A 27,831-nucleotide genomic window follows, 5' to 3' on the forward strand; every position below is an offset into this window, starting at 1 on the left:
CCCCCCCCCCCCCCCCCCCCGCAAAGGATGCGAAGCGCCAGGGGCAAAGGTGTGGGATGCGGGCAAGGGGTGGGAGACGGCCACCCCAGGGCACTCGAGGGGAGGGATCTTTCTGCTTCCTGGCCTGGGTTTGGTTCCTTACGAGCCGCCTTAGCCTGGTTCCCAGGTCCCCCCAGCCTGCCTGGGAGGCCACGCTCACAGGTTTTTCTTCTTGCTGTCCTAGGTGTGTGTGGTTGCTGTGGCGCTCTACGCCCCAGGTACAAAAGGCTGGTTGACAACATCTTCCCGGAGGATCCCGAGGTGGGTCACACCTCTGCCCGGCATCACCTCCCACCGTCTCACCCTGTCCAGGGCGGCAAGGGGAAGGCGGGTCTCCCGGGCCCCTCACCCGTGGGCCCGCTCAGACTCCGGTCAGTGGGGAGAGGCAGCCAGGGGCCTGCAGGCTGCGGAGATTTGGATCTGTCTGGAGTCAGGATCTGCAGGGGGCTCGGGAAGTTGGTTTTGGCACACTGTGGGCCTTTGCCGTACCACTGCGACATCTTTCTCCCCCGTGTCTCTCTGAGCGATGGTTCCTAGAACTGCTAACTCTCTTGATGGTACTCTTTCCCTGCTGTTTCATGTGAGCACTGCCCTTCTCGGGTTTTGGCTCAGGAGCCCAGGTCTTCTCTGTGGCTCCCTCTGGCATCTGCCAGGTGTCTGGGTATGTGCACGCGGGAGGCCTGACTTCTCGGCTTCCCGGCCGCCACTCCCCGCTCAGGCTGCATTACGGGTTGTGTGATTTTGGAAATGTCAGGATCTGATATTCTTGACTTGCTCTCTGGAAATCAATGATGTCTTCCTGATGGACAGTTGGAGGCCACGTTTCCAGCATCCTCTGGAGAATTCCCTAATTGCTGCTGAGCTGCCTTCTCTTCCTGTTCATGTCTTGGTGCCAGATATCCAGCACATTTTAATTCTGAGTTGCTTTCAGTGAAGCCTTGTCATTCACACACACACACACACACACACACGCACACACGTATACACGTGTGCATATATACACTCATGTATATATACATGTACACATGTATCCACATACATACATACATAATATATACATTTATACCAGTATTCTAATTTATAGCTGGCACACTCTGAGCTAAGCTGTGTGTTCCTGGAGGCAGGAACCATGTTTTAATCATCTCTGTATCCCTAACCCCACATGGGGGGTTTGTCACATACATAGTGGCACTCTGCAAAATGATGATTAAATTGACATATTATTTAGCTTTAGACTTGAACCCTTCTAGCCATGGAATGGTCACGGTGAGATATGATGGCCTGTCTTTTACAGGATGGCCTGGTGAAGACCAACATGGAGAAGCTGACCTTCTACGCCCTCTCAGCTCCAGAGAAGCTGGACCGAATTGGCGCCTACCTCTCTGAGAGGCTCATACGTGATGTGGGTCGTCATCGATATGGGTAAGAGTGTGAGAAAGTGAGAGAGATACTTTCAGAAGTGATGTTATATTTTTAGGGCAAAACATAGGGTCCTTTTATGAAAATGATAGTAGACTTAGTCATTGAACAGACAGGGAGAAGGGAGACTGGGCCTGAGGGAGCTTCTTCCAATGGCAGGTAAAATTTGAGGCCATTGCCAAGATGCAGGAAGAAGGGGATGTTGGCTTCCTAGGAGCACCTCTTTTAGCATCCATTTTCCCCTCGTGTGTCTATCCAGAAGCCCTCACCCACAGTCTAGGGCCTTGAAAAGTTGGTCTAGGGGCGCCTGGGTGGCTCAGATGGTTAAGCGTCTGCCTTCGGCTCAGGTCATGATCCCAGGGTCCTGGGATCGAGCCCCGCATCGGGCTCCCTGCTCAGCGGGGAGCCTGCTTCTCCCCCTGCTCGTGTTCTCTCTCTCTCTCTGTATCTCTGTGTCTCAAATGAATAAATTAAAAAAATCTTAAAAAAAAAAAGAAAAGTTGATCTAGTCCAAAATCTGCCATTATTCTCATCAAACCAAGCAACTTACAGTCTTAAAAAGCAAGGAAGAGGGGGCGCCTGGGTGGCTCAGTCGGCTAAGCGTCCGACTCTTGATTTCAGCTCAGGTCATGATCTCAGGGTCGTGAGATCGAGCCTCACGTCAGGCTCCGGGCTGGACACGGCCTGCTTGGGATTCTCTCTCTCCCTCTTCCTCTGCTCCACCCACCTCTCTCTCTAATTAAAAAAAAAAAATCGAGCAATAAATATTAAACAAAAAAAGGAGGGAGGAACCATCTACATTCTAGTGAGAAGGCAAGGTTAGGGGTAATTTGTCCATTAAAAATGCACATAAATGAAATATTTATCAGTCTGAGAGGAAAGGACTTGCTATGTTTAGTAAAGAAAAGAAATCTTAAATGAAGATGACGGATCAATAGATTTAACTGTTTGAAAATTTAAATATTTTGACATCAAAAAAGAAGCCATCAAAATTTAAAAGACAACCAAAATAAGTGTTTTGAAAGAATAAGACAAAAGATTCAAACTCATCTATTAGTAGCGTATAACAAATGGTGGGGCTGGAGTGGGGAAACTGAGTCACTAAAACTTGTGAAGCCAGGGCCCCAAATAACCAACTCACAGAAAGAGGAAGGAGAAATAATGATAGTCAATAAACTTATAAACAAAGATGTGGCTTGAAATACTAAGATACCATCTTCACTTAGCAAACTGATAAAAAAAAGTATTTCTAGTACTAACCAAAGAATGGCAACATGAGGGGCGGTTTCATACTTTTCTAGAATAAGTGCAAGTTGATTGAACCTTTTTAGACCATGATTTTGAAATATAAGTCAAGTCTTCAAAAACATTTATGCCCTTTGATCCAGTAAATTCTTTTTCTACTTTTCTATCCCAAGAAATCAATCTTAAATATAAACTAGCTTTACACACAGAGATGTTCATTATGGTCTTTTTTATAATAATGAAATAGTGGAAATTAATGTCCAATAAGAGGAAAATAGTTTAGTGAATTACGATGTTTCTCACTTGGTGAAATGTTATCTATTCAATAGAAAGCATCTTTATAAACATGCTTTCCCCATAATAATGAAAATGCCTTAAGTAAATGAAAAATAGAATATGTAATTACATATGCAGTGTTTTACAATCAAGTTAAAAAATAAACAACAAATATCGATGCCTAGAAAACATAGTAAAAACAAATATGCCATAAATGCTAAGAGTGCTCATTTTTTGAGCCGTGTGGTTGGGTTTTTGTGTGTGTGGGCCTGCTGCGTTTGCTGCCCTACCCACACCCCAGTTTGGAGCAAAGCTGAATATAAGAGAACCCAAAGGCATCCTTGGCGGCATTGCTGATGGGGCGGAGGGCGGGGTAGACCTAGGGCAATTGTTCCCAAGTCCTGTTGCTTCTGTTCTCCATACATCCATCTTGTAATTTCCTCTGCTTCTTCCTTTATCCTGCAGCAGACTCCAGATTATGTCAACATTAGAAATTCTCTCCCTGCTTCGTCTCTCCTGTTCTGGTCCTCTCAGACGAGTACTGCTAGCTATGACCTTCAGAACACAGATCTGGCTCCTTTAGAATAAAATCCAAGCTCCTCAGCTTGACTCCTACAACCTGCCCCTAACTTGCCAGGCTCCCCCAGCCATGCCCGCCTCCCCCAGCCATGCCCGCCTCACCTGCCGTGCCTACTCTAGATCCACTCCAGACGGACCCCCTGGCTCTCTGAGCCTCACGCCTCTGGGGCAGTGCTGTCTCCCCTCAATCCCCATCATGGGCCCCTGGCATGGCCCAGCAGCCCTACCACCTGCCAAGCTCCCTTCCTCCTGGTGAGGAAGCCAGAGAGAGCACTGGAGTGAAAAGGTTTGCATTGTGCTGATAAGGTATAGACCTCCCACCTCTGCAGGACCCACCCGCGAATCTGAAATCAAGCCATCCCTACGAGTAACAGCAAGACTGGAAACAATACATTTCTATCATTATTTTATAAAATAAAATTAAGTTACATGCTCGATAAAGAGGGTACAAATATACTACGTGCTGATTATATAAATCGCCTTGACATATTGTAAAGCATGCTCAAGCAAGTAAAAATGACTTCATCCTAAATTGAACCTAAAACTAATATGCTAGCAATAACATTAAACATTTAATACTAATTTTATCTGCCCTCTCTGCAGTGATGGTTCTCTCGATAAAAATGTCCTATAGCTAACAGGCCAATTAGGATCATTCCACTGCCCTTAGAACTGCAATTCAAAATTGGTATCATTCTGTTAAAAATAGTCCTCGCAGCATCTAAGTATTTAAAGCCTTGAAGGCCTCACTGGAAGCTTTAATCATAAACATTTGGAGAAGAAAAGTCTGTTAGATCTGATCTCCTATTCTCTCTCCTTGCCCGCCCCATCTTGCCCTGCGCAGTGCTATGCACATCATTATGATCTTCCTTGTCATTAGTGAGTTCCTGATGGCAGCTTTGGAAGCGCAAAATATTCCCATGCAGACAAGTCTGAGGGGCTGTGTCTCCCTGTCATCATGCAGGTGTCTGTATTTACGGTTTGATTATATGGACGTGAACTTGGGGGTTGGCCTTTATCTGTGTTTAGCATCAGGGATGATAACCAAATGTGGACAGAGAGAGGCTAAGGTGTGAATTCCGAGGTACTGTTCATTGACGCGAACTATGTTGGGCAGAGATGTGCGAAGCAGCAAAAAGTGAGATTTCCTCCTATTTTTCTCCTTCTTTGTACATTTTCCTTCCAGTTCAGCCCAACTGCTAGAACACCTTAGACACTGGAGAGCAAGGGGGTTACTGAGAGTGCTTCGTGAGACTCAGGGTCGGTTGGCAGTGACCACGGAGCTCTGACCACATACAGAGTGCTGGATTGGATTCTGTCAGGTTCCCCAGTGCCTGGAGCCCTGGAGGGTAGAGATGCCCAAGCCAAAGAAGGATGGGCTACTCCTTGAGGAGTGTGGCCCCAGAGCTGATTTGGCAGGACTCCTAAGAGACCCACATTTCCCAGAAGGAGCCTGAACATGGTTGGAGGACGGTGCTGAACCTGCAGGCAGAGATATTGCAGATTCCTGCTAGAAAAGGAGGTTCATTCTTCCCCTCCCTCGGCTGAGGTCAGCCCCTACTTCTGAGTTCCCAGAAGTTTCTGTCCAGGAGTGGGGCTGACCAAGTACATTCCAACTGCCTAGAATAAGAGGTTCTTTGTCAAGGCAACTGACCTTTGAGTGATTCTTGGGCAGTGACTGGGCTTGCTAAAGCTGTCCCCGCTCTCCAGCCTGCTGGTCTTCATCTCTGACTTAGCCTTTCCTCTCCAACCTGCCCTGTTCCCAAGCTCTATACATCTGCTCCTCCTTTCCTGGAGCTCAGGGCCTCTTGACTGAGCACAAGGTGTACAAGCAGAACCAGCTGCCTATTCTAGACTTCAATAGGAGACACTTCTTGCCTCATTCCCTGTGTATTTTCCTCAGTTGTTATAACTCTCCTCCTGCCTTGGCCATTGTCCCTGAGCTCCTGTTGTTATCACCTGTCAGGTGTCCTCTCCTGGTGTCGGTTGCTGCCCATGAACCTGATTCTATCCCAGATTCCTTGGGTTCTGCCTTCCTCACCTGCTGGGAACCCCGACGAGGACATCCAACCCTTGGTTGTCACCTGCTGCTGTCGTCTGTACCTGCTCTTGCCCTTCCCCCTCATCCTGCTCCTAGTACTCAGGCCAGCTCAGTTTCCCAGACCTATTACTACACTGGACTCCTTCCAGGACACGGAGCCCAGATCAGATTTCTGCTGAGACCAACCCGTCTGGCCGTGGTCCTGTTGAGCAGCCATCATCCTGAGAAGCCCACACTCTATTTTCCTTGAAAGTATGGGCCCAACTACAGGATCTACCCGGGAAGGTTATGGTAAGGTAGGACCAACACAGAGAGCGTCTAACCTTCTAAGATACTTGGAAAAATTCAAGTTCATAATTACAATCCTTCCATCCTTAGTATTGGGGCCCAACATGGGGAAGAAAGAATAGCATATTCAAAGAAGTAGGCCTTAAACTTCTTGACTTTTCAGTGTCTCTTTCTACCATAATTTTCACTTCCCATCAAAATTTCCACTCCTGGTTAGTAGCCAATTGCTTTTTATTTTATTTTTTTATTCATTCAGTCATTTTGTTAGCAAAAGATGGTTTTTCCTTATTAGGATTTTTGGGGATTTTTTTTTTACAGGAAAAGGAAAAAGCAGCGATCTAAACTCTGGAATTTGGGAAGCCTTCTAGTTTCTTCTCTTGCCAAACCCCACCCCACCTCTTCCTTTCCCTCATTTAAACTCTGTGAACCAAGGTTGAAGCCCTTCATACATAAGATGCTGGGGATGATTCATGAGAGAAGAGAATCCTACTCTGCCTGCCCCCGTTTCCCACCCACCGTGTTTGGTTGCCCGAATGTGGCCCGGTTTGTGTGCAAGGAAAGTGTGTCTCCTTTGGAAGGGCCCCAGTCAGGCTGCCCCCCAAGCAGTCCAGGTTTCCTGGACTGTGACGCTGATGGCCTCTGAAGAGCAAGGCCAGCACCACCCCCCACTCATCCCCACCCCCACCCCAGCAGGGACTGGGGGGGCTCCTGTTTGCTCCAGGAGCTCAGAGACCCAAGGCTGGCTTTGTATTTGAAAGACATTCTGTAGATAAGAGCATGACTTGATCCCTTTGTAAACATGCCCAGAGATGACTATTTAATAGTGCTTAATAATATTAAGTAATAATTTAATAATAGTAGACTCAGTTCACCAAACATTTTTTAAAAATGGATAGGAAGGGGCGCCTTGGTGGCTCAGTCATTAAGCGTCTGCCTTCGGCTCAGGTCATGATCCCAGGGTCCTGGGATCGAGCCCCCGCATCGGCCTCCCTGCTCTGCAGGAAGCCTGCTTTCCCTCTCCCACTCCCCCTGCTTGTGTTCCTGCTCTCACTCCCTCTCTCTCTGTCAAATAAACAAATAAAATCTTTAAAAAAATAAAAATTAAAATGGATAGGAAAATTTCAGAGCAGGGAGGCTGTTTTCCTTATGATTGCTCAGTATAAAAGTTAGCTCAAGGGTACCTAAGAAATGGTATCTGATGTCTTTAAAAAAAGAACATTGAGGGGACGCCATGACTGCTGTTACTTTGTAGGTTTGGATTTGCAAAGCTGGCTCAGATGCGAGGCGGTTTGGACACACGATGCCTGAGACCCAACAGCTGCCCCAGGAGGCATCGTGCAGCCTTGGCTTGTGGCCTCGTGGTACCTCCAGAAAGCACCTTGTAGTCATAGCTTTTATCTATTTCTTTTCATTTAACCAAACTTTGTTTTAAAAAAGAAGATAAAGCAACTAGCTAATCAAAGGCTTTTCAAATATCTGCGTACCATTCAAAGATGTTTATGATTGGGACGGAGGCATAAAGGAGAACAAATCCTTTAATTCATTCTTTATTACATGTCTGGCGTACGAACCTGGCTTTCTAGCATCAGGCAGCTTTCACACTTTAAAAGCTTGCGCTGACAGCTTTATCATAAGCTTTAAGACGGGTGTTTTGCTACTTGCTTTTGACTTGGAGGCATTAACCTGATTCCTCAGCACCTCTGTTAGGTTTGGGAGTTCTCTGCCCACTTGACCTGTCCTGCATTTCTGTGTATCAAGAAGGACTCTTCTAGTCCACATGGTTTGGCTTAACAAGTAGAAGGATCGACACCCCGGAATGGGCACGGGAGCGCATTCACGAGTCCGTGGAGTCTTGTGATGCTCTCCCCGTCACAGGATAGAATCCCTTCCAGCTCTTCTTCACCTTCCTATGAGGTCGGTCACTGATTTGCTTTGGATTGCTCAGGATTCGCTTTTATTTGCACCACTGGGTTTCCAAAGTGCTCCTAAGCCTGATTATTACGTATCTGGGTTATTTGTGTAAAAATACCGTGGCTCCAGCCATATGGAAGGGGTTTTGTTCCAGCCTGGCGATGTGGGCTCTGCACTGTGAGGGTCGTCCAGGGACTTCCATGCCTGCTCCAGTTGTTACCACTCCTCAACCTCAGGAAGAGGGGAAGAGAGGACACGGAGGCCAATCCTGTCTTCTAAGCAAGTGACGCCAACGTTGTTCACCTCACTTTCCCTCATTTTAATGGCAACATTTTAGTCACGTGGCCTCAGCTAGCAGCAAGAGGGTCTGGGAACTGATCCCCGTGAGCAGCCACAAGCCCCCCTAAAATTCCAAATTACGAGGGAAAAGGAGGGAAAGAGATTCCAGGGGAGACGTCTAGCATTCTGCCTTAGAAACCTAACTCCCTAAAGAAAATTACAAAAATTTCAACTAGAATGACGTTGGACAGATTTGCAGCAGCTTCTTCATTAGAAGTTAAGCAATAACCTTTTCTAATGAACATCTACTCTGTTTTCTTTTTCTTTCTTTCTTTTTCTTTAGACAGAGAGTGGGGGGAGGGGCAGAGGCAGAGGGAGAGAGAGAATCTTAAGCAGGCTGCCCACACAGCACGGAGCCCAACACGGGGCTCGATCTCACAACCCTGAGATCATGAGCTGAACTGAAATCAAGAGTCAGATGCTCGACTGACTGAGACATCCAGGTGCCCCTACTCTGTTTTCTTTAGTGTGCAAGTGCCTTGTAAGTGGGGCATGTACCCTTCTTGGTGTACCTCACCTGATCACATGCTCGTGTGGCCACCATGGAACACATGTCGGGTTTGGGCTCAGACATGCACTCCTAATTCTCAGTAGGAATTTGATTCGTGGCATTTTTTCTTGGGATTCAAGAGAGGCATTGAAGAAGACAACCACCAGCCAGGATCATCAGGGGTTGTCCTGCGAAGGCTAGTTTGGGAAGGATTGGGTATTTTTAGCATGGAGAAGAGAAGAGCAAGAATAATGGGATTGCTCTTTTCAAGTGGTTGAAGGACAGGCAGGTAGAAGGTGTAGCCCGTTTTTTACTGCTCCCTAAAGTAGAATTGTGAATAAAGGACAAAGTTATTAGGGTTTAGCTTAAAATATGAAGAAGTTTTTATTTAGTTGTCAAGAAATGGGATGAGCTGACCTATCTAGTACGCTCGTCATTGGGTGCTGCGTATTTCTGGTTTCTGAAGGTATTCACTCAGGTTTTAGACTTTAGAAGGAATAAGTAGTTAGGGCCTCAGAATCATCTTCATTAGGAAAAAATAATAATTTTATTCCGTGTTTATCTTATCCTCCGTGAGGTACAGATGCTTCCTAGGTATGGTATGTGTCACTTAAATATGGTAATACCATCAACCATATTGTGTGATGATCATAGGACTTCCAAGGTCTTCAAATGCAATACCTGCAGATTTTATATTCCTTAACCTTTGCAGTTGATTGGTCCTCAGGCCCATCTCAGATTCTTCATAAACATTCTTCCTAAAGTTCTCTCTTTCTCCCCACTAGAGCCATCTCTCTCCTTCTTTGGAACTCTGTGGGAAGTCCTCCATGATTTTCTTGTGGTGTTTCTTATCTTCCCTTTACAGATATCCCTTTACAGACATCTTTACAGGAGATATCTGTGTTTTTATCTTGTCCATCTAACTCTAGGCTCCTTGAGTTGAAGGCCTTCTTCCTCCTTACACCCCCGCACTAAGACAGAGTATTTCCCCCGTGGGTGCTCAACAAATACTTGACCTCAGATCGAGTAATTCTTTGATCTCACTGGGTTTGGGTTCAGAATTTGCTCTTCCGAGCATCAATCCTTTCTGCTTGTATCTACTCATGAGATGGTACACCTAGTCTGTCCTTATGTTCTTCATCTGTAGAATGAGTGGCTAGGGAGAGCTGGTCTCCAGGCTGGTTCCTGCTGATTCTTGGTGCTGGGCTGGAGTGGGCACTAGTTGGAATGGCTGTCCAGACATCACCCAGATGCTGGCCAGGTGGTCACTATGCTAATTGTCCCAGGCATGCAATGAGGGTGGAACGGGCGTGAGACCCAGTGACGGTATTGCTTTCCCCAGGTACGTGTGCATTGCCATGGAGGCCCTGGACCAGTTGCTCATGGCCTGCCATTGCCAGAGCATCAACCTCTTCGTGGAGAGTTTCCTCAAGATGGTGGCCAAGCTGCTGGAGTCGGAGAAGCCCAACCTGCAGATCCTTGGCACCAACTCGGTAAGGAGCCACCTGGGGGCTGGGGAGGACGGGGGTGGGGGTGGGCGTGGAGGACGTCTGGGTCAGCCTTGCTATAATCCATTCTTATTTGGATTCTGACCCTAAGTATAACTCACCTCTTATCTTTGTGTCCATCTTTGCATGAATAAAGGGCTATCTGGTTTTTTAACTTAAATAAATATATAACAAACAAAATAAATTTTAAAGATAAAATTCACCATAGTAAAGCATATGATTCAGTGGTTTTTTAATATATTCACAAGGTTGTGCAACCACCACCACGATCTACCGTATTTATCTTTAGACGGGTGATCTTCAGACGTTTTTTAGTCATGGATTTTTTTTCCCCCTGAAATAATTTTAAGTGGGGCCCCAATGGATATAAAAATAGATGGAAAGGGAGCCATTCCTTTGAGGGCAGGGGGTGTCCTGTGCCCTCACAGCTTGGCCCCCGACTCCATGGGGCACACTTTGAAAGCTGTCCCGCTAGTGCTTCTCTCAAAGAACCACAGGACAGAGGCATCAGATAAGTGGAAAGATCACGGGGAAGCAGGAAATGGGGCTTCTGGCTTAGTTCTGCCCTTGCCCCGCCGGTTGACCTTGAGTGGGCTATCCTTTATGGACCTGTCTTTCCATCCATACAGGGAGCCAACTGAACTTGCTCCAAGCTCTGTAATGCTGGTCTCCCTACAAGGCGCTGCTCTCACGAGAGGCTATGGTTTGGGGGGATGTCGAATGTGATGTGTCAAAAACTCCCTGCTTCATATTTATCTCTATATCCTCGAATATCCTGGTGGCTTTCTTCAACGTCTTGCCCTTGGTCCTCCTCCCTCCCCTTCGGGGCATACTTTCAGCTCCAGGCCTCTGAGCAGCTTGGTGTTAAAAGCCCTGAAAGGCACCTATTTGACGGACATCACAAAAGACAAGTCAAAGGTGTGTGCCCTCTTCACCTTCCCAACTGGGCTTTTCTGAATTTTTATCGCACAGATCACAACTGCTTTCCTGTTCTACCTGAGTTGATTTCCCCAGAAGAAGAGAGTCTTTAAATTTTAATTTTCAGGCCCCAAACTAGCAACTGTGGCTTTCCCTTTCCTCTCCCTGGAAACCAGCTGCCTTTGACAAATTACATATACAGTAGCTGAGGGTGAAGTCTTTTGTCAGGTTGCCCCGGCAACAGCTTTCAATTCTGTTTCATTTGTCCTGTTTAAGATAACTATAGTCTAGGAGAGAACATCTGAATGGAAAATAAGCCAGTCATGCATCCAGAGGGCCTCTCCCCATGGGGAACGCAAAAGCAGGTGGCTGCCAGAACTGCCTTTCCCCACAGCCAGACCAGGCCCAGGATAGGTGTTTTGTTCACTGCAGCCTTGCAAATTCCTAGATTCCCCATCACAGCGAATCACTGCCTCAGCACGGAGTGAGTCAGCTCATGATTCCTGTGCTGCACACCATGAAGGTTATTTAAGGACAAGCGATTCTGAGTAAGTGAAGTCACATAATTACAATAGATTCAAAGTCCAGCTTTGGAGGCAGCTTTTGCTAGTGGTACCCCTCATCCAGATGCTCTTTCCAGCTCTCAAAGCCTGGGACCTCCACAAACCTCCGAGAGAATGCTGTTCTTTTGCTCCTCATCATCTTAGAACTGCCAGCCTGCAGGCACTTGATGTGGTCCTAGAGAGTCTAGCCTAGGTGTTTCAACTGGTTTTCATGGGGCTTCGAGGTCTCGTGGGGGCAAAGGAAGACCTGGGAGGAGGACCAGAAGGGATCCTGTATGGAAGTTTGCAGCCTTTCGTTTGGATAAAGGGTTTTGCTGCTAGGAAATTAACAGGAAGACATGGAAAGAGGGGGAAAGAGAAAGAAAGAGAAAGGAAGCTTCCCATGTGATGCAAGCAGCAGATTTGGGGACCCCTGACACACTGCAGCCTTAAACCTGTGCAGGGCTCCTCTCTTCCTCCCTTCCTTCCTTTCTTCCTTTCTTCATCCCTAATAGATGTTCATCCAGCTTGTACTTGATCACCACAAGGATGACGTTGTGTTGAGACTTGTCACAAAATCCAAATTTGCTAATACCACTCCTGCACATTGCATGCAGTAAAGTGTGATTTTTTAAAATCTAAGCGATGCTTTCAAGCCCTTAATGAGAATATCGGAGTTTTGGAGGATGATGAGTGGCCAGGAAAATCTGGAGAAGATGAGGAGCCAGGGCCAGCTAAGCTCAGTTTACTTGTTTGGGTATTTGCATTTGTGTTCCTGCCTTATTGCCTGATGGGTCCAAATGTGTATCTCAGGGACAGTGAAGTGAGTATGTGTCCTGACCTTTTGAGATCACTCACTGATGATAAACTGAAAATATTAAATCTGAAAATGCCGAGGTCCCCTATGTGACCAATCCAGTGTATTAACCTAATGTATACAAATAGTAAATTCTTAAGAAGATTCATGGACTACAGTTTGCACTTTTGTCCCTGCATCACAACGTATACAAAAATTAACTAAAAATAGACAAAGACCTAAATGTAAGAGCTGAAACTATAGAACTCTTAAAAGAAATTATAGGATTATGTGTTCATGATCTAGGATTTGGCAATGGATTCTTAGGTACAACATCAAAGGCAGAAACAACAAAAGAAAAAACAGACAAGTGGACTTTATCAAATTAAAAACTTCTGCGCATCCAATGACACTACAGAGAAAAGTGAAAGGCAACCACAGAACACGAGAAGATATTTACAAATCATATATCTGATAAGGGTCCAACAAGCAGAATGTATGAGAAATTCTTACAACTCAACAACAGAAAGACAACCCAATTAAAAAATGGTTCAGGATTTGAATAGACATTTCTCCAAAGGAGATCCACAGATGGCCAAGATGCATATGAAAAGATGCTCAACAGGGGCGCCTGGGTGGCTCAGTCATTAAACGTCTGCCTTCGGCTCAGGTCATGGTCCCAGGGTCCTGGGATCGAGCCCCGCATCGGGCTCCCAGCTCTGCGGGAAGCCTGCTTCTCCCTCTCCCACTGCCCCTGCTTGTGTTCCTTCTCTCGCTGTGTCTCTCTCTGTCAAATAAATAAATAAAATCTTTAAAAAAAAAAAAAAGAAAAGATGCTCAACATCACTAATCATTAGGGAAATACAAGCCCGAATCGCAGTGAGATACCAACTCACAGCCACTAGGATGACCATAAAAAAAAAAAAAAAACTATAAATGACAAGTGTTGGCAAGAATGTGTAGAAACTGAAACCCTCATACATTGCTAGTGAAAAGTACAATGGTGTAGGTACTGTGGAAAACAGTTAAGTGGTTCCTCAAAGTTAAACAGAATTACCAGATGACTCAGCAGCAATTCTTCCTAGTGAATACCCCCAAAGAACTGAAAACAGGTACTCAAACAAATACTTGGACACAAATGGTCACGGAAACATATCTGCCACAGCCAAAAGATGGAGACAACCCAAAGGATCACGTAGCATGTGATTCCATTTAGATGAGATGTCCAGTCTCTGTAAATTCACAGATGCAGGAAGCAGCGTAGTGGTTGCCCAGGGCTGGGGAAGCGGGGAGAGGGTGTGAGTGCTTAGTGGGTACTGGGGTTCCTTTGAGGATGATGAAATGCTTTCGCTGCAAAATGTGAACGTATTAAACGCCACTGAATTGTGCACTTTAAGAGGGTTAACTTTAGGTTTTGTGAATTTTCCCTGAATTTTTTAAAACCACACTTTCAGGAGCGCCTGGGTGGCTTAGTCGGTTAAGCGTCTGCCTTTGACTCAGTTCATAATCCCAGGGTCCTGGGATTGAGTCCCTAGAGCCCCTAGTCAGACTCCCTGCTCAGTGGGGAGTCTGCTTCTCCCTCTGCCTCTGCCCCTCCCCCTGCTTGTGCTTTCTCTCCATCACTCTCTCTTTCTCAAATAAGTAAAAATAAAAATAAAACCGCACTTTCAGCTCTAAGCAGCCCAAGGTCGATGGCAGAGGTGCTTGTGTTTTCGCTGAACCACCGCCTTAGGTCAGGCTCTCGGAGGCGCTGCAGGGAAGGGCGGCTTCCTTCCCGGAGCTGGACGGATGCAGGAGCCCAGAGCCTTCTCCCTCCAGGAAAACAGATTTCCCGCTGGAACTTGTCTGTGTCCCGTCCTTCCCGTCTTGCCCTCCCACCGGTCCCCTCCAGACCTCACCTCCAGGATGCCCTCCTTTCTCTCCCAGGTTCGGCTGCCACGGGTGCTCCCTTTCTTTGACTCCCTCCTGGACCCGGTGCGAGCCATCGCCCTCCACCTGCCTTTGCCTCCCTGTCCCTTGGCGACACTGCCCTCCCCACCCGAATGGCCTGGTTCAGGGAAGTGCCTCCCAAAACCACAAGATGTGTGGGTTGGGGACTCTGCAGATAGATGCTGCACAATTTTATTTGGGCTTTCAGGGTGGCTCCTTAGTCCATATTTTTGGCCACCGCCCTTACTTACCTTCTCCGTGGTCTCTACAAACCTTCCTTTTTTCTCCTCAAATTCCCTCCCATATTGGCTTCCTCGGTGTCAGAGGCAGCTTTGCCTTCTTCTGTCCCTGAGGAAATAGGTGGACAACTTCCCGTGTCCACCTTCCTCCCCAGAAGAGTACCATCTGGTCAGGGGCCTTCCTCCATCCATTCTCTCTCTCCTCCAGGTTCTTTATCCTCCCCTTCTCTGGTTCCTTCCCTCAGTGGACATGCAAGTTCCTGTCTCTTCCAGTGTCAATATAAACAAAGTCAGTAAACAAACTCACAAGAAAAAACAATACGTTCTACATAACTGCAAAATACCTTTAGCTCACCTGACAAAATGAACAATCATTCCCTGATGTTTTTTTAACAGTTAGTGCAAATCCAAATTTCCCTAATAGTCCCCAAATTGTCTTTTATTGCTATCGGTCAAATCCTCCGAATTCAGTAAAGATGATGCACTCACGTGGTCTTCTGTAGCTCTTTGCCTGTCCCCAGCCCTCTCCTGCCCAGCTTTGCTTTTCACGACACTGACTTTTTGGAGAGACCAGGTTAGTTGCTCTGTGGAAGGCCGCACATTCTGGGTTTGTCTGGTTACTTGCTTATGGCACTGTTTCTTTTGATCTCCTGCTGCCTGGAATTCCTGCAAACCGGAATAATAACAGGAACACAAATGTCTGGGGTCTCACTTTTTTATGGATGCCATCCCAGGTTAAGGTGGTGTCAGCCAGTTCTCTCCATTTTAAAAGTACATTTTGGGGGCGCCTGGGTGGCTCAGTCGTTAAGCGTCTGCCTTCGGCTCAGGTCATGATCCCAGGGTCCTGGGATCGAGCCCCGCATTGGGCTCCCTGCTCCACGGGAAGCCTGTTTCTCTCTCTCCCTCTCCCCCTGCTTCTGATCCTGTTCTCACTGTGTCTCTCTCTGTCAAATAAATAAATAAAATCTTCAAAAAAAAAAAAAAGTACATTTTGTCTTTGCCAGTAGAAATCTATGGAAACCAGGCGAGTAACCCACTCCCCACTCATCTTTCAGCTGATATTTTACCTTTGATAGCACTTCTCCCTGTTGACTGCATCTTCTTCAGGCTCCCCTGACTTCCCTGGCCCCGTCACCCCAGCTCTTCCCATCTGGTTCATCCTTCTTAGCTCCTGTGGTTGACTGAGTAATGGACCCCCAAGAATGTCCACGTTCTAATCCCTGGAACCCGGGAATGCTACCTGAAATGACAAAAGGGACTTGCAGATATGATCAGGTTGAGGATCTTGGGATGGAGAGGTTCTCCTGGATTCTCCAGGTGGGTCCGATGGTTATAGGCGGGAGACAGGGGGTCAGAGTCAGACAGAAGGTGAATGATGATGGAAGCAGAGAGAAAGATTTGAAATGCTACTCTGCTGGCCTGAAGGTGGAGGAAGGGGGCCATGGGCCAAAGGATGTAGGTGGCTTCTGGAAGCTAAAAAGGCAAAGAAATGCTCCCATGAAGCCTCCAGAATGCACACAGCCTTGCAGACCCATTTTAGACTTCTGATCTCCAGAACCACTGATAATAAATGTGTGTTGCTTTACGCCACTAAATTGTGGTAATTTATTACAGCAGCAATCGGAAATGAACAGTTTCCTGCAATGATTCTCTTCCTCCGTGTGCCCCTGAAATGTCTGTGGTCTCCACGGTTGATGCCTCATCTTCTCATTCTGTATGCTCCCCCTGGACAATTCATCAGCTCTTGTGGTTTTGACTGTCATCTGTAGGCTGGAAATGCTCCCCCATCCAACACCAGGGCAGAAACCACTGCTAGAAACCCATGAGCTAGATAGAAGTGGGCTCTTTGGAGGTGGATCAAGTCAGAGTTATGAGGTCAGCTGCATGGTGCACAGCTTAGGTCACGGTGTGGGGGTCAGCACCAGCAAACCACGGGGATTCTAGAACAGAGGCAGCTCGTACTTCCCTGGGACTGTGTTGACCAGGCCAGCACGTGGGGCTGCTCGGGGCTGGAGGGATCACTTTCTTGGGCAGCAAGGGCCAGGCTTTCCCAAGAGACCTTAAAAACGTGTCGGTTTTGCAAAGAATCTTGAAAAGGAGACGGCATTATGTGGGTAGACAGGAGAAGATGTCCTAGGTCTAGGGAATGACCGTGCCTCGGCTGGCGTTGGCAGGACCTGATCACATCACAGTGGAACTGGTTCTCTGGCTTTAGTGAAAAGCGCTCCCGGAAGTTGTTATCAACAAGAGGCAGCTGGAGGACCGGGCAGGGGGTGTTACAGTCAAACCCATGCAATGTACAGGATCTGCTTCCCAGCTAGGATTTGTCTCAGTGAAGCTGAGAAGCTGTTCCCGTTTCTCCTGGTGGAGGTGAACACAGCGAGGCAGTCTGCAGTCCTAGGCCCAGGGGAGAGCTGGGGTTCTGTCTGTGCCCAGCATTTTAGACTGCGGTTCTGTCCTTGACGGCAGATAGTCATGCGGCTCAGAAGGCTCATCTGTACAGGAGGGAAAGGTTAACTTCTGCGTGGAGACACTCAGTTGGCACAGAAGTGAGGCCAACCAGCTCAGCTTCCATTTTCCACACCAGGGGAGAGATGTTTTTACAATGTCAGTATTTGGAGATTGCTTTCCCTTTATTAACTCAGGCCCCTAGGAACCCTCAGTATTCACATCACTGCGGCTCCCGCCTGCCCGTGCCAAGGAGGGTCGGTGATCTGCCCCAGCAAGCCTGGCACCCTTTGTTGTGTATAAAGAGCTGAAACTTTGATCTTGAAAGGGTGGCCCTAGTGGTGCCTGAGGCCTTTGAAGTGTCACATGTTCAGAATCTTCAATTTGGGGGCGCCTGGGGGGCTCAGTCGGTTGAGTGTCTGCCTTCAGCTCCGGTCGGTTGTGATCAAGCCCCGTGTGGGGCTCCTTGCTCAGCAGGGGAGTCTGCTTCTCCTTCTCCCTCTGCCCCTCCTCCCCCTGCTCATGCTCTCTCTCTCTCTCACTCGCTCCCTCACTCTCAAATAAATAAATAAATCTTAAAAAAAAAAAAAAAGAATCTTCAGTTTGTTGCTATGGAGACCTTCCTCATCATTACTATATCTTAAAAAAATAAAACCAAAAATAAACCCAGCTTTATTATTTCACAATCTTATTCACTAGGCAAGTAGCATTTTAACAAAAGCCATTTGTACGGTATGAATTAGCAATAATGGGAGCAAAGCAGACAGGAAGTCCCTGCTGTATCATGCATTTTAAAAGATAGTGACCAGCCACACAGGTAAATGGACCCAGTGAGAATCCAGGGAGTGTTCATAGCAAGCCAAAAATGCTCTGGGAGGGGAAATGAGGCTGCAACTGTCAATTGGGATGGGCTATTCATACCAAGCTGCTGAGACAAACTGCCTTTATTAGCCCCATTTTACAGATGGGGTAACTGAGGCACAAAAAACTTGAGTAACTTGCTGCAGACAAGCTTTGTAAGTGGAGGCAGAGGGACTCAGCAATGCAGTCTGGCTCCAGACCCCTTCTATAACCGTAGCCCTCTACTGTCTCTCATAAGAGGAATGGAGGCTTTCCTCACATGAAGCCCTAGTGTTCCAACCCCATGTCTGCCAGGTCTTGGTGGACTTCCTCAGTGGGTGTGGGGCCTTGACCAGGTTCCCCATGAAGCACCCCAATTTGACCCTCTGAACCACAATTACCAAAGGTTCCTGTCAGCCTCTGGAAGCCTCAGGAGCAGCTTGGGGTGGGCTCTCTAGGAGGTGTCCCTTGGGGACTCCATAGGTCAACACTCCCTGACCAGGCCATTGGGGCTGGCGTGTCTGAGCAGTTATACTTTCAGACTCGAGGGAAGGAAGCTCCTTTTATCAAGCTATCACACCAAGGGTTCCTAGGGACACTCAGATATCCTGGTAACAAAAAGTTATCTATTTTACATGACCCATAATGTAATAAACAGGGCACATACCCTCTGTATGGGAGGTTCAGGATGGGCAGCAAGTGCAGTCTCATCACCAGACCTCCTAACAGAGCAAGAGTCCCGGCGAACATGGGAATGGAATGGTTGGCAGCTGCGGCCCACCCCCCTCCCAGGCCGTTTGGGGCCCCAGAGATGGAGCCAAGGCCCAGTCACCTATCCAACCCTTGGTTTAACCCCGAACCACTTTAGTTCAAAGGAGGTGGTCTTCAAAGGAGATGGCCATCTATCCAGCCTTGCTGACCTCCATTACCAACATTTTGCCAGCATCCTGCATAAGCGGTCTCCTTCCCAGCCTGACTGGGAACATTTCCAGAGCTACTGGTCCAGCTTGCCAGTAAAGGGACAAAGGACATAGGGTCTATAGACCCGCTGCCCCAGAACCTCCAGGCTGGAAGTTGCCTAGGGGATGGCTTTTCAGAATGCAGATACCTGGGCCCTACACCCCAGATAGTTGTGTTCACCAGTCCTGGGGTGGCTCAGAATTCTGCATTTTCCACAAGCTCCCCAAGTCATTCCAATGCACGTTAAAATTTTTTTAAAAACCACTGGTAGAGGGCAAAGAGCATGAGAGTATCAGAATTCCCAAGTTTCAGGCCCACCTACCACAGCTGGTTGACCTGAAATAATTCACCTGTGCTCCCTTAGAGCCTCGGTGTCCTTATCTTCACAATGGGAGCAACACAGATCCTGCAAAACTCACTGGTTTGCCAAGAATTACATCAGATAACGCATGTTTTGGTAGGCTGAAAAATGCCCCCCCCCCCAAAAGATGTCCATGTGCCAATCCCTGGAACCTGTGAACATCACTTTGTATGGGGACAGGGTCTCTGCAGATATGAGTAAGCTAAGGATCATGAAATGGAGAGGTTATCCCGGATTAGCCCCGTGGGCCTTAAGTGCAGTCACAAGGGTCTTATAAGAGAGAGAGAGGAAGGAGATTTGACACAGAGGAGAAAACAGTGTGAAGACAGAGGCAGAGGCGGGCGTGATGCAGCCCCAGGGAACTCAGAGGATGTGTGAGGTGCCACAGAAATACTGCAGGTGCCATAGAAATATTTAATGTTGTTACGACTTAGAATATAGGTGTTAGCTGCTGCTTTTGCGTATCACTCCCATCCACGTCCAGCAGTAAAGATGGGCTGGGCCTGGTGTGGCTCCACCTGATACAAATTCCTTTCTATAAATAGCTTTTTCTGGGGCCCATGCCTTTTGAATATTTTGACTTCCAAAAGAACAAGGTACGAGTTAAACCAAAGCAAACAAGCTTCACCACAACCATATTTGAAATGTGTTTTTCTGGTCAGGTGGGATGACAAAGTGCAATGAGCAGAGTCTCGGACATGCGAAGAACAGACCACAGGTTGTTGAGTGGTGTCTTCAATGTATTCGTACGCTGCCCCAGCAAGCACTCGTTCGATGACGGTGTGCTGCTGAATCCTTAGGACCCATAAAAAGTTTAAGCCTCGGGATGCCTGGGTGGCTCAGTCAGTTAAGCATCCAACTCCTGATTTCGGCTCAGGTCATGATCTCCTGGTCGTGGGATCAAGCCCTGCATCAGGCTCTGCACTGGGTGTAGAGCCTGCTTAAGATTCTCTCTCTCCCTCTGCCCTTCCCCCACCTCTTAAAAAAAGTTTAAGCCTCTTAGAAATAAGAACCTTGCTAATATTAAAACTTGGATACACAGAGTTCCTGTTTTTCCAGGAACTTGGGGAGCTTTCCTTAATTATCTCTAATTTACTCACATTCCTAGGAGATGATGTGCGCATTTTATTTATTTATTTTTTTTTTAAGATTTTATTTATTTATTTGACAGAGAGAGAGAGAGAGACAGCGAGAGAGGGAACACAAGCAGTGGGAGTAGGAGAGGGAGAAGCAGGCTTCCCGCCGAGCAGGGAGCCTGATGTGGGGCTTGATCCCAGGACCCTGGGATCATGACCTGAGTGGAAGGCAGACGCTTAACAACTGAGCCACCCAAGCGCCCCGATATGCACATTTTAAAGAGAAGAAAGCGAATGTTCGGCCAGTCTGTCCCTGGTCTTGCAGGGATGGCTGCTGGCTATCCCATGGTCCCACCCGCTTGCCTCTCGGTGCTGTGCTCTGTCCTTCCCTATTGCACTACATGACCTCAGCCCCTGAATGGTGCCTCGCGGGGCATGGCCATCCCCACCCCCACCCCCCTGCCCTCTGCTGCGGTCCTCACTCCCACCCTCAGCCACCAGTTTGCCCGGGGGCGGGGGGGGTGGGGGGGGGTGGCGAAAACTAGTGTCCCTCTCTCCACACCCCCAGGCATCACATTTGAGGTGTGTTGCCTGCACGGTCCACGCTGCCCACCTGGGCTCCTCCTCTATGATCGCCTGGCCAGGCCTGTGTTGGTGAAATGAAAGGTCAGGGGTCACGCTGCCTAGTCCTGGAGCTGATGGACCAGACCACAATTGGCCACCATCACCATGGTCCCTGCAGCACTGTTTCCTGAGCTAGCCAGGCACTGTGCTAGTCACTCGGCATACGTCCCCGCCTTTAGTCCTGATGACCGCCCTGTGACATAGGTCCTAGTGTCCCTACGTCACCGATGACGATTCAGTGGCTCGGAAGTTTCACAACTTGTCCACAGTCACACGGGGGACGAGAGGCAGAGAGAGGAGGTGGCCGTCCAGCTGTGGCCCCGGCAGTGCAGGGGGTGGGAACCACTGTCTCCTTAAATGGAAGGACGCCCATGTCAAAAGCAAAATCTGAGAAGACTCAGACCTAAATTTCCAGGGAGGAAGAGTGCAGAAGAGTAAAAATCCAAGGACGCAGACAGTCACAGAAGAGAAGAATGAGGGCATTTTCCAGTGCAGTTAACAGCTGGGGCTGGCCCTGTGGGCACAGATTCAGAAGAAACTAGAGAAAGGCCACCCCTGGTTGTAGAAAAGGAATCCCCATGACTGTTTTCTATCCTGTGTTACCAGAGTGGCCGTCACAGAATTTTTGGTTTTTAAAAATTGATTGTAATCTCAATTCTAACCTTACAGCCAGTGGGTACTAGTCAAAATATTCAGCAACCTGGACAGCACGGGTAATGGCCAGTCTTAACAACACTGGGCGTGAGCGAGCGCTCAGGCCGTGCCCCTGACCGGCGGTCGGGCCTGCTCATGGCTTCGCTGCGTTTAGAAGAAGAGGAAAGTCAAGGCTGAAAGTGCAGGGGTACTTGATGTCACATTGCACAGAGATCAGGTATTGGTTCAGAGAAGCGTCCGTGTCCGGAGAGGGGGTTGGTGCGCAGAGATGGGAGGCCAGGTTGTCGGTCAGTGACCGGCAGGGTTTCTCGAATGGGGACCGTCCCATCGGGTCTCCTGGGACTGACCGTGCTACAGGGTAAACCCCTGGGCCTCCTCCAGGAGTGACTCAGCATGTCTGGGGCTGGTGGTGCAAATCCGCGTAGTTACTGAGCCCTGTGGCTCTGTTGTCCCATAATCTCTCTCTCTCTTAGAGTCCTTCTAAGAAGAGATGAGGTGTGTAAAATGCTTAGGGTAGCACCCGACATGTGTGAGCTTCCACACATTCCTCACTGCCACCCCCCAAACTCCCAAACCAGTGAACATGAGGTCTGGGCATATTCATCCTCCTGACATCCCTCTGAGTCTACACAGTCAGTATATGTTAGAGACAAAATCTTTGACTATTTCTCCCTCTTTATTATGGTCGCTTTTTTTCAGTCTTGTTTTAATAATTTTAAATGCATATTCTCTTGCATACACTCAGATTGCTTATTTTAAGCTGCCTCATCATATGTGAAGTACATACAGTATAAAAAAATTAAGGGGCGCCTGGGTGGCTCAGTCTGCCTTCGGCTCGGTCATGATCTCAGGACCCTGAGATCGAGTCCCACATCGGGCTCCCTGCTCAGCGGGAAGCCTGCTTCTCCCTCTCCCACTCCCCCTGCCCCAGCTCTTGTGCGCACATGCTTGCGATCTCTCCCTGTCTCTCTCAAATAAATTGTTTTAATCTTTTTTAAAAAATTAAGACTCTTAGTGAATGATGACTGCCAGTATTTATTTTACACGTGGGAAAACCAAACCATAAGAGAAGTTAAATGTCCCACTCAGAAGTCACACTGCCAATGACAGGTAGATCTGTGGCATGTGCCCTTTGAGTAGATGGACACCCTGACACCCCAGGTTTCAGCCGTGGGGAGGGCAGTGCAGCCTGGGATCATCCTGTCAGTCAGTAAGAGCAGCAGTGAGCCCAAACTTCTCTTTAGCCTCCGTATCAGCCTACCTCTGTGTTCTAACCTTTGCAGGGCTTAAGAAGTTCACGCAGCCGAAGGCTGACTTTATTGTTGTTTCTAGAATTCCTGAACTTTATGTCTAATCAATGATCTTATGATCACACGGATTACCGCTTTGCCTCTTCTGCAGAACCCCATCAATAATACAAGCAGTGTCCTTTGGATTTATTGCTAATATCAGAATATTCACTTCCAAAAGGATGTATACATTTTAGATGTTAACTTGGAAAGAAGGATCTCCTCATCTGCTTTGTACGTAGAGAATCTATCAGTCAGCAGAAAATAAATGTATATCTATTAGTGAAAGAATAATTAATGATGTTGGTGGAAGCTGCTAATTGTCATCCAGAAAAAGTTAACAGATTTTGAGTAGTTAAATAGAGAAACAGATTGGCAATTGGTAATGAATATTATGAATGCATTAACTAGATAATTTTAGAAATAATAGCATATCCTTTTAGAACCAACAAATGTTTATAAAAATTAAATAACTACATGACAGAATAATGGAGAATAGATTTTATTATAAGGGTAATCTTTTGAGTTGTTTTCAGTACTAAATTTATAACATTAAGCAAAACAACCTCTAAGACTTATACTTAATTTTTAGCAATTTAACTCTACTTAGTCCGTGATTCTTGCTTCTCTGTGGGATTCCACTGAAATTAAGTCCCTATTTAGAATTGCAAATGTGCAGCCTGGTGGCAGAAGGAATCCAGCAGCTGATAATGCTGAGCCAGACTTAACAGAACTGAACCGGCAAACTTTAAAAAATGTGCTCAAATTTTAAACAACAGGGGCGCCTGGGTGGCTCAGTCGGTTAAGTTGGTTAAGCGTCTGCCTTCGGCTCAGGTCATGATCTAAGGGTCCTGGGATCGAACCCAGTGTCAGGCTCCCGCTCAGTGGGGAGTCTGCTTCTCCTTCTCCCTCTGTCCCTCCCCACCCCTGCTCCTGCTCTCTCTCTCTCTCTCAAATAAATAAATAAAATCTTTAAAAATAAATTAATGAATAATTTTAAACAATAAAATGGAATTACATTTTTAAATCAAATTTCAGATTTGTTCCTGTTTCCCAGAATTCATTCTAAAGTGTTGAGATACGGTTTGATGTTGGCTTTGGCTGTTTCAGTGGATCTCTAACTGCCTCCCACCTCTGTGTGTTTGGTGCAGCTCTGGGCATGGAAAGGGGCAGGAGCTTAAGAGAGTCCCCTGTCTTCACCTGTTCCATCCTCTGCTCACCTCAGCAGGGAAGGGCTGAAAAGGGCCACGGGGTCCAGTCGTGTAGTGTAGATGGGAAGGGCGAGCAGGATTTGGAACCCATAGAAGCATGGAGACTGGGTGTGCTGTGGGGAGCAGAGCCATGTCCTGGAATGCATGGCTCCCAGGTGTGTATGTCCCATGGCTTTACTAGGGCAGGGGGCCTCAGGATGGCAAGTCCCAGAGCCCTGAGCCCGAAGGTGAAGAGCACAGTGGGTCACCTCTCACCTGTACTTCTCTCCCTCCTCCCGGGCAGTTTGTGAAGTTTGCCAACATCGAAGAGGACACCCCATCTTATCACCGGAGCTACGACTTCTTTGTGTCCCGCTTCAGTGAAATGTGCCACTCCAGCCACGATGACATGGAAATCAAGACCAAGTGAGTAGGGGAGGCCGGGGGGCCCACTCGGCTAATGGCAAAAGTGTCGACGGGTCTTACTGAGTTCCCAACCCAGAGTGCACGGTCTGACCTCATCAGCGTTTACCTCTGCTCTGACGTTGCTGGGGAGGAAAGAACATCTGGCAGGACACAGGTGGGCAAGTGGGCAGAGCTGGGCTCCCAGCATGTGCTTTCAAAGGAAAATCTTCTGGGGCACAAAATAGGAGCAGATGAAAGGTAATGGTCCCGGGAACCAAATTTCAGAGTCAGCGACAGCACACATATACACACATGCACACCCCTGTGCTTTTTCGTTCAGGAGTATGTGCATTTATACACCCCCAGAAACACACCCACTCACGACTATCCATCACAATATTTACCTGCCGATAAAAAGCCCAAGGCTTCACACTGGCTGATCTCTGCTGGCATCCTGACTTTGTCTCCTCCACACTCCCCCCAACTCATTCCCCTCCAGCCACACAGGCCTCCTCACTGCCCCACAAACACACCAAGGACGTTCCTGCCACAGGACCTTTGCACCATCTGTTCCTGTGCCTGGAATGCTTCCTCCATAGATCTGTCTAGCTCACTTGCTCTCCCCCTGCAAGCCCTTGCTCAAATAACTGCTGGTCAACACCACCTTCTCTTAAACATCCCACATACCCACTTCTCTTCTCCCTCGCCCTGCTCCGTTTTCCCCCCATAGCACAATCCCCTTCAGACACGTTCCAAAACATGCTTATTCTTTCTTACTCATTGCCTGTCCCCCCAGCAGAATGTAAACTCTGGGAGGCCAGGAGGCATCGTTTTGTTCATTGCTGCATCTCAGGTCCTGCCGCACCGCCTGGGGACCAGTAAGCGCTCAATAAACAGTTGTGGAGTGAATGAATGAGTGAATGAATGAATGCTTTCTTTTTTTTTTTTTAAGATTTTATTTCTTTTAAGTAATCTCTATGCCCAATGTGGGGCTCAAACTCACAACCCCGAGATTAAGGGTCAAACGTTCTACCGACAGAGCCAGCCAGGTGCCAAGAGTGAATGCTTGCAGATAAATGTCTTGAATTACAGAATACGCTTTTACATTCACAGACTCAAACTTATCAAGTTCTTAAACTCACAGAAACACACTTATCAACATAGAAAGAAAACTTCTCAAATAAAATCCCAAAGCATTTACGTGAATGTATGCCAACAGAAGATAAGGCGGGACGCAGCATCAGACCGATGGAGTGGTGCACAGGCCAGGAAGCGATGAATCGGTGTTTTGCACTGAGTCTTGTCATGGAACGATTCAGCGCAAAACGATTAGGAATGGGTCTCTACCCACAAAGGGTGTGTTATCAACTCGGGGAGGCTATATGAAACCGGAGAATATGTTCAAAGGAGACAAAGAAAGAAGAAGGGAAGAGAGGGGAGAGGGCAGGAGGAGTCGGAGCGAGGAGGCTTGACACGTGGCCAGCATGCCCACAGCAGCCCACCTCTCCAGCGGTTTGTTCCAGAACTCAGCCACTGGCTTTTTCCTTCATCACCCCAGTACATCACCTGCCACATTTTGTGCAACAGCGGGCTCAGGGAGCCCTGCATGTCCGGATCAACCGCTTGTCGCCACAGCTGATGGTCTGGGTTGGAGGAACTGGAAGTGAAACCCTCCGTGCCACAGGGAGCCGGTTCCCAAAGCTGTGAGCCTGTGGAACGTCCCCAAGGCAGGTCACCCTGTGAGCGGTTGGCAGTATCCAAGCCTCCCCAGGCCCCCGTTTCTTAAAATAGTCATGGACTCTGGAAGGATGGCAACCCCGGGGCCTCCGATGCGCAGTGGGGGCCCCTGGAGGAAGGAGCCCTTGTGCTCTCCCCAGCATTGGCCCCGCCGTAGCCACCTGACTGCAGATGGGCTATAAAGAGACAGAAGGGGCTGGAGCAGTTGGGGCGTGTCCGGGAGCAGGTGCTGGGGAAGGTGCAGGACTGGAGCCAGGTGTGGCCGTAACAGGGGCTGGTCACTCAGGCAGCGCTGAGCTTTCAGCGGGGAGCAAAGGAGACAGACACAAACACACACAGACACCCCCCACATACGCAATAGCACATGCACAATCATACACACAAACCCACATACACAATAGCACGTGCACAATCACACACAGACACACAGTACGTGGTGGAGAGGAAGGCAGAGAAGCAGACACCGGCAGCCCTGTGTTGTGACATTGGGAAGTGTGGCACATGGGGAGGCGGGTGGCTGACGTTTGCTCCTGGCAACTGGGCAGGGCCATTAGCACCCACAGACAGTACTGGCCAACCCTGAAAGGAAGTCCTGCCAGGGTGACAGGTGTTTCTGGCATCAGTCATCCTTTTTCTTTCTGTCTCTCTCTTCCACAGCCTCCCTGCACCCCTTTTCCCTGAGATCCCCCTGTTCATTCACAGCCTCAGCAGAGCCCAGAGCCCCTTTCCAAGAACAACCCTTGGGTCTTGTAAATAAGTGCATGCTGGTGTGTGTGTGTGTGTGTGTGTGTGTGTGTGTGTGTGTGTGGTCCCCTTGGGTTCAGACACTCCCCAGACCCCTTGCTCTTAGGTAGGCCTCCACTGAGCCCATGACAAGGAGCCATAAGAGAAGCAGGCCTCGGGGCGCCTGGGTGGCTCAGTTGGTTAAGCGACTGCCTTCAGCTCAGGTCATGATCCTGGAGTCCCAGGATCGAGTCCCGCATCGGGCTCCCTGCTCGGCAGGGAGTCTGCTTCTCCCTCTGACCTTCCTCGCTCTCTGTCTCTCATTCTCTCTGTCTCAAATAAATAAATAAAATCTTTAAAAAAAAAAAAAAAGAGAAGCAGGCCTCTCTGCAGGCCTGGTCTTTTGGCATTTATTTTGAAAGGGTCAGTCAGCTTCAGGTGTCGTGGAATAAAATGTGTATTATGTGGAAGGCATTCTGAGGAGACTGAATTAATTCACATTCACACATAAGGAAGCCCTGGGGAGGAAATGGCCCATCCATCAGGCCTGATTTCTTGCCAGCCAGGCTCTCTTGGGCAGGACATAGGTGTCCAGCGTGTTTGGGATGTATTTTTTTGTGCATTAGGAAGTACCTTGTAACTCAGAACCAAGAGTAAGAATAGTGAGTGGGATAATATTCCAATTACTTCGCTCTTAAGTCTGCATAGCCTCTGGCTCAGGGTCTTGATCAGGGGGCAGGATCAGAGCAAGTGAGGGCTCCCCGAGGAATCCTTGCCCCTTGTCCCGACCTCACTGGTCCTGCGCCAGGGCTTCCTGCTCTCAGGACAGTTATGGTCATCAGGTAAGGCCCAGGGGAGCACCCCAGTAGCCGCACTTAAAACTAAAGCTGAAAATACAAAGGGCAACTAAACGTTCAGATTGGCTCAACTCCAATAATCATTAAAAGAATCTGAAATAGCTACAA

At 48.0% G+C, this 27,831-nt stretch overlaps 1 protein-coding gene across 1 annotated transcript in view; it reads left to right on the plus strand.

The window, feature by feature from the left end:
* The first annotated feature begins 254 nt into the window (after window positions 1-254).
* The window catches only part of EFR3B (EFR3 homolog B), a 47,912-nt gene continuing 20,335 nt past the window's right edge, over window positions 255-27,831 (plus strand). Inside the window, exons 1-4 of the mRNA XM_021697578.1 lie at window positions 255-300; window positions 1,334-1,461; window positions 9,970-10,120; window positions 24,306-24,427. Of these exons, the coding sequence (XP_021553253.1) occupies window positions 1,355-1,461; window positions 9,970-10,120; window positions 24,306-24,427 (380 nt within the window). The 5' untranslated portion in view covers window positions 255-300; window positions 1,334-1,354. The remainder of the gene's footprint in view (window positions 301-1,333; window positions 1,462-9,969; window positions 10,121-24,305; window positions 24,428-27,831) is intronic.

The sequence above is a fragment of the Neomonachus schauinslandi genome, chromosome 10, assembly GCF_002201575.2.
Source record: "Neomonachus schauinslandi chromosome 10, ASM220157v2, whole genome shotgun sequence".
NCBI lineage: Eukaryota > Metazoa > Chordata > Mammalia > Carnivora > Phocidae > Neomonachus > Neomonachus schauinslandi.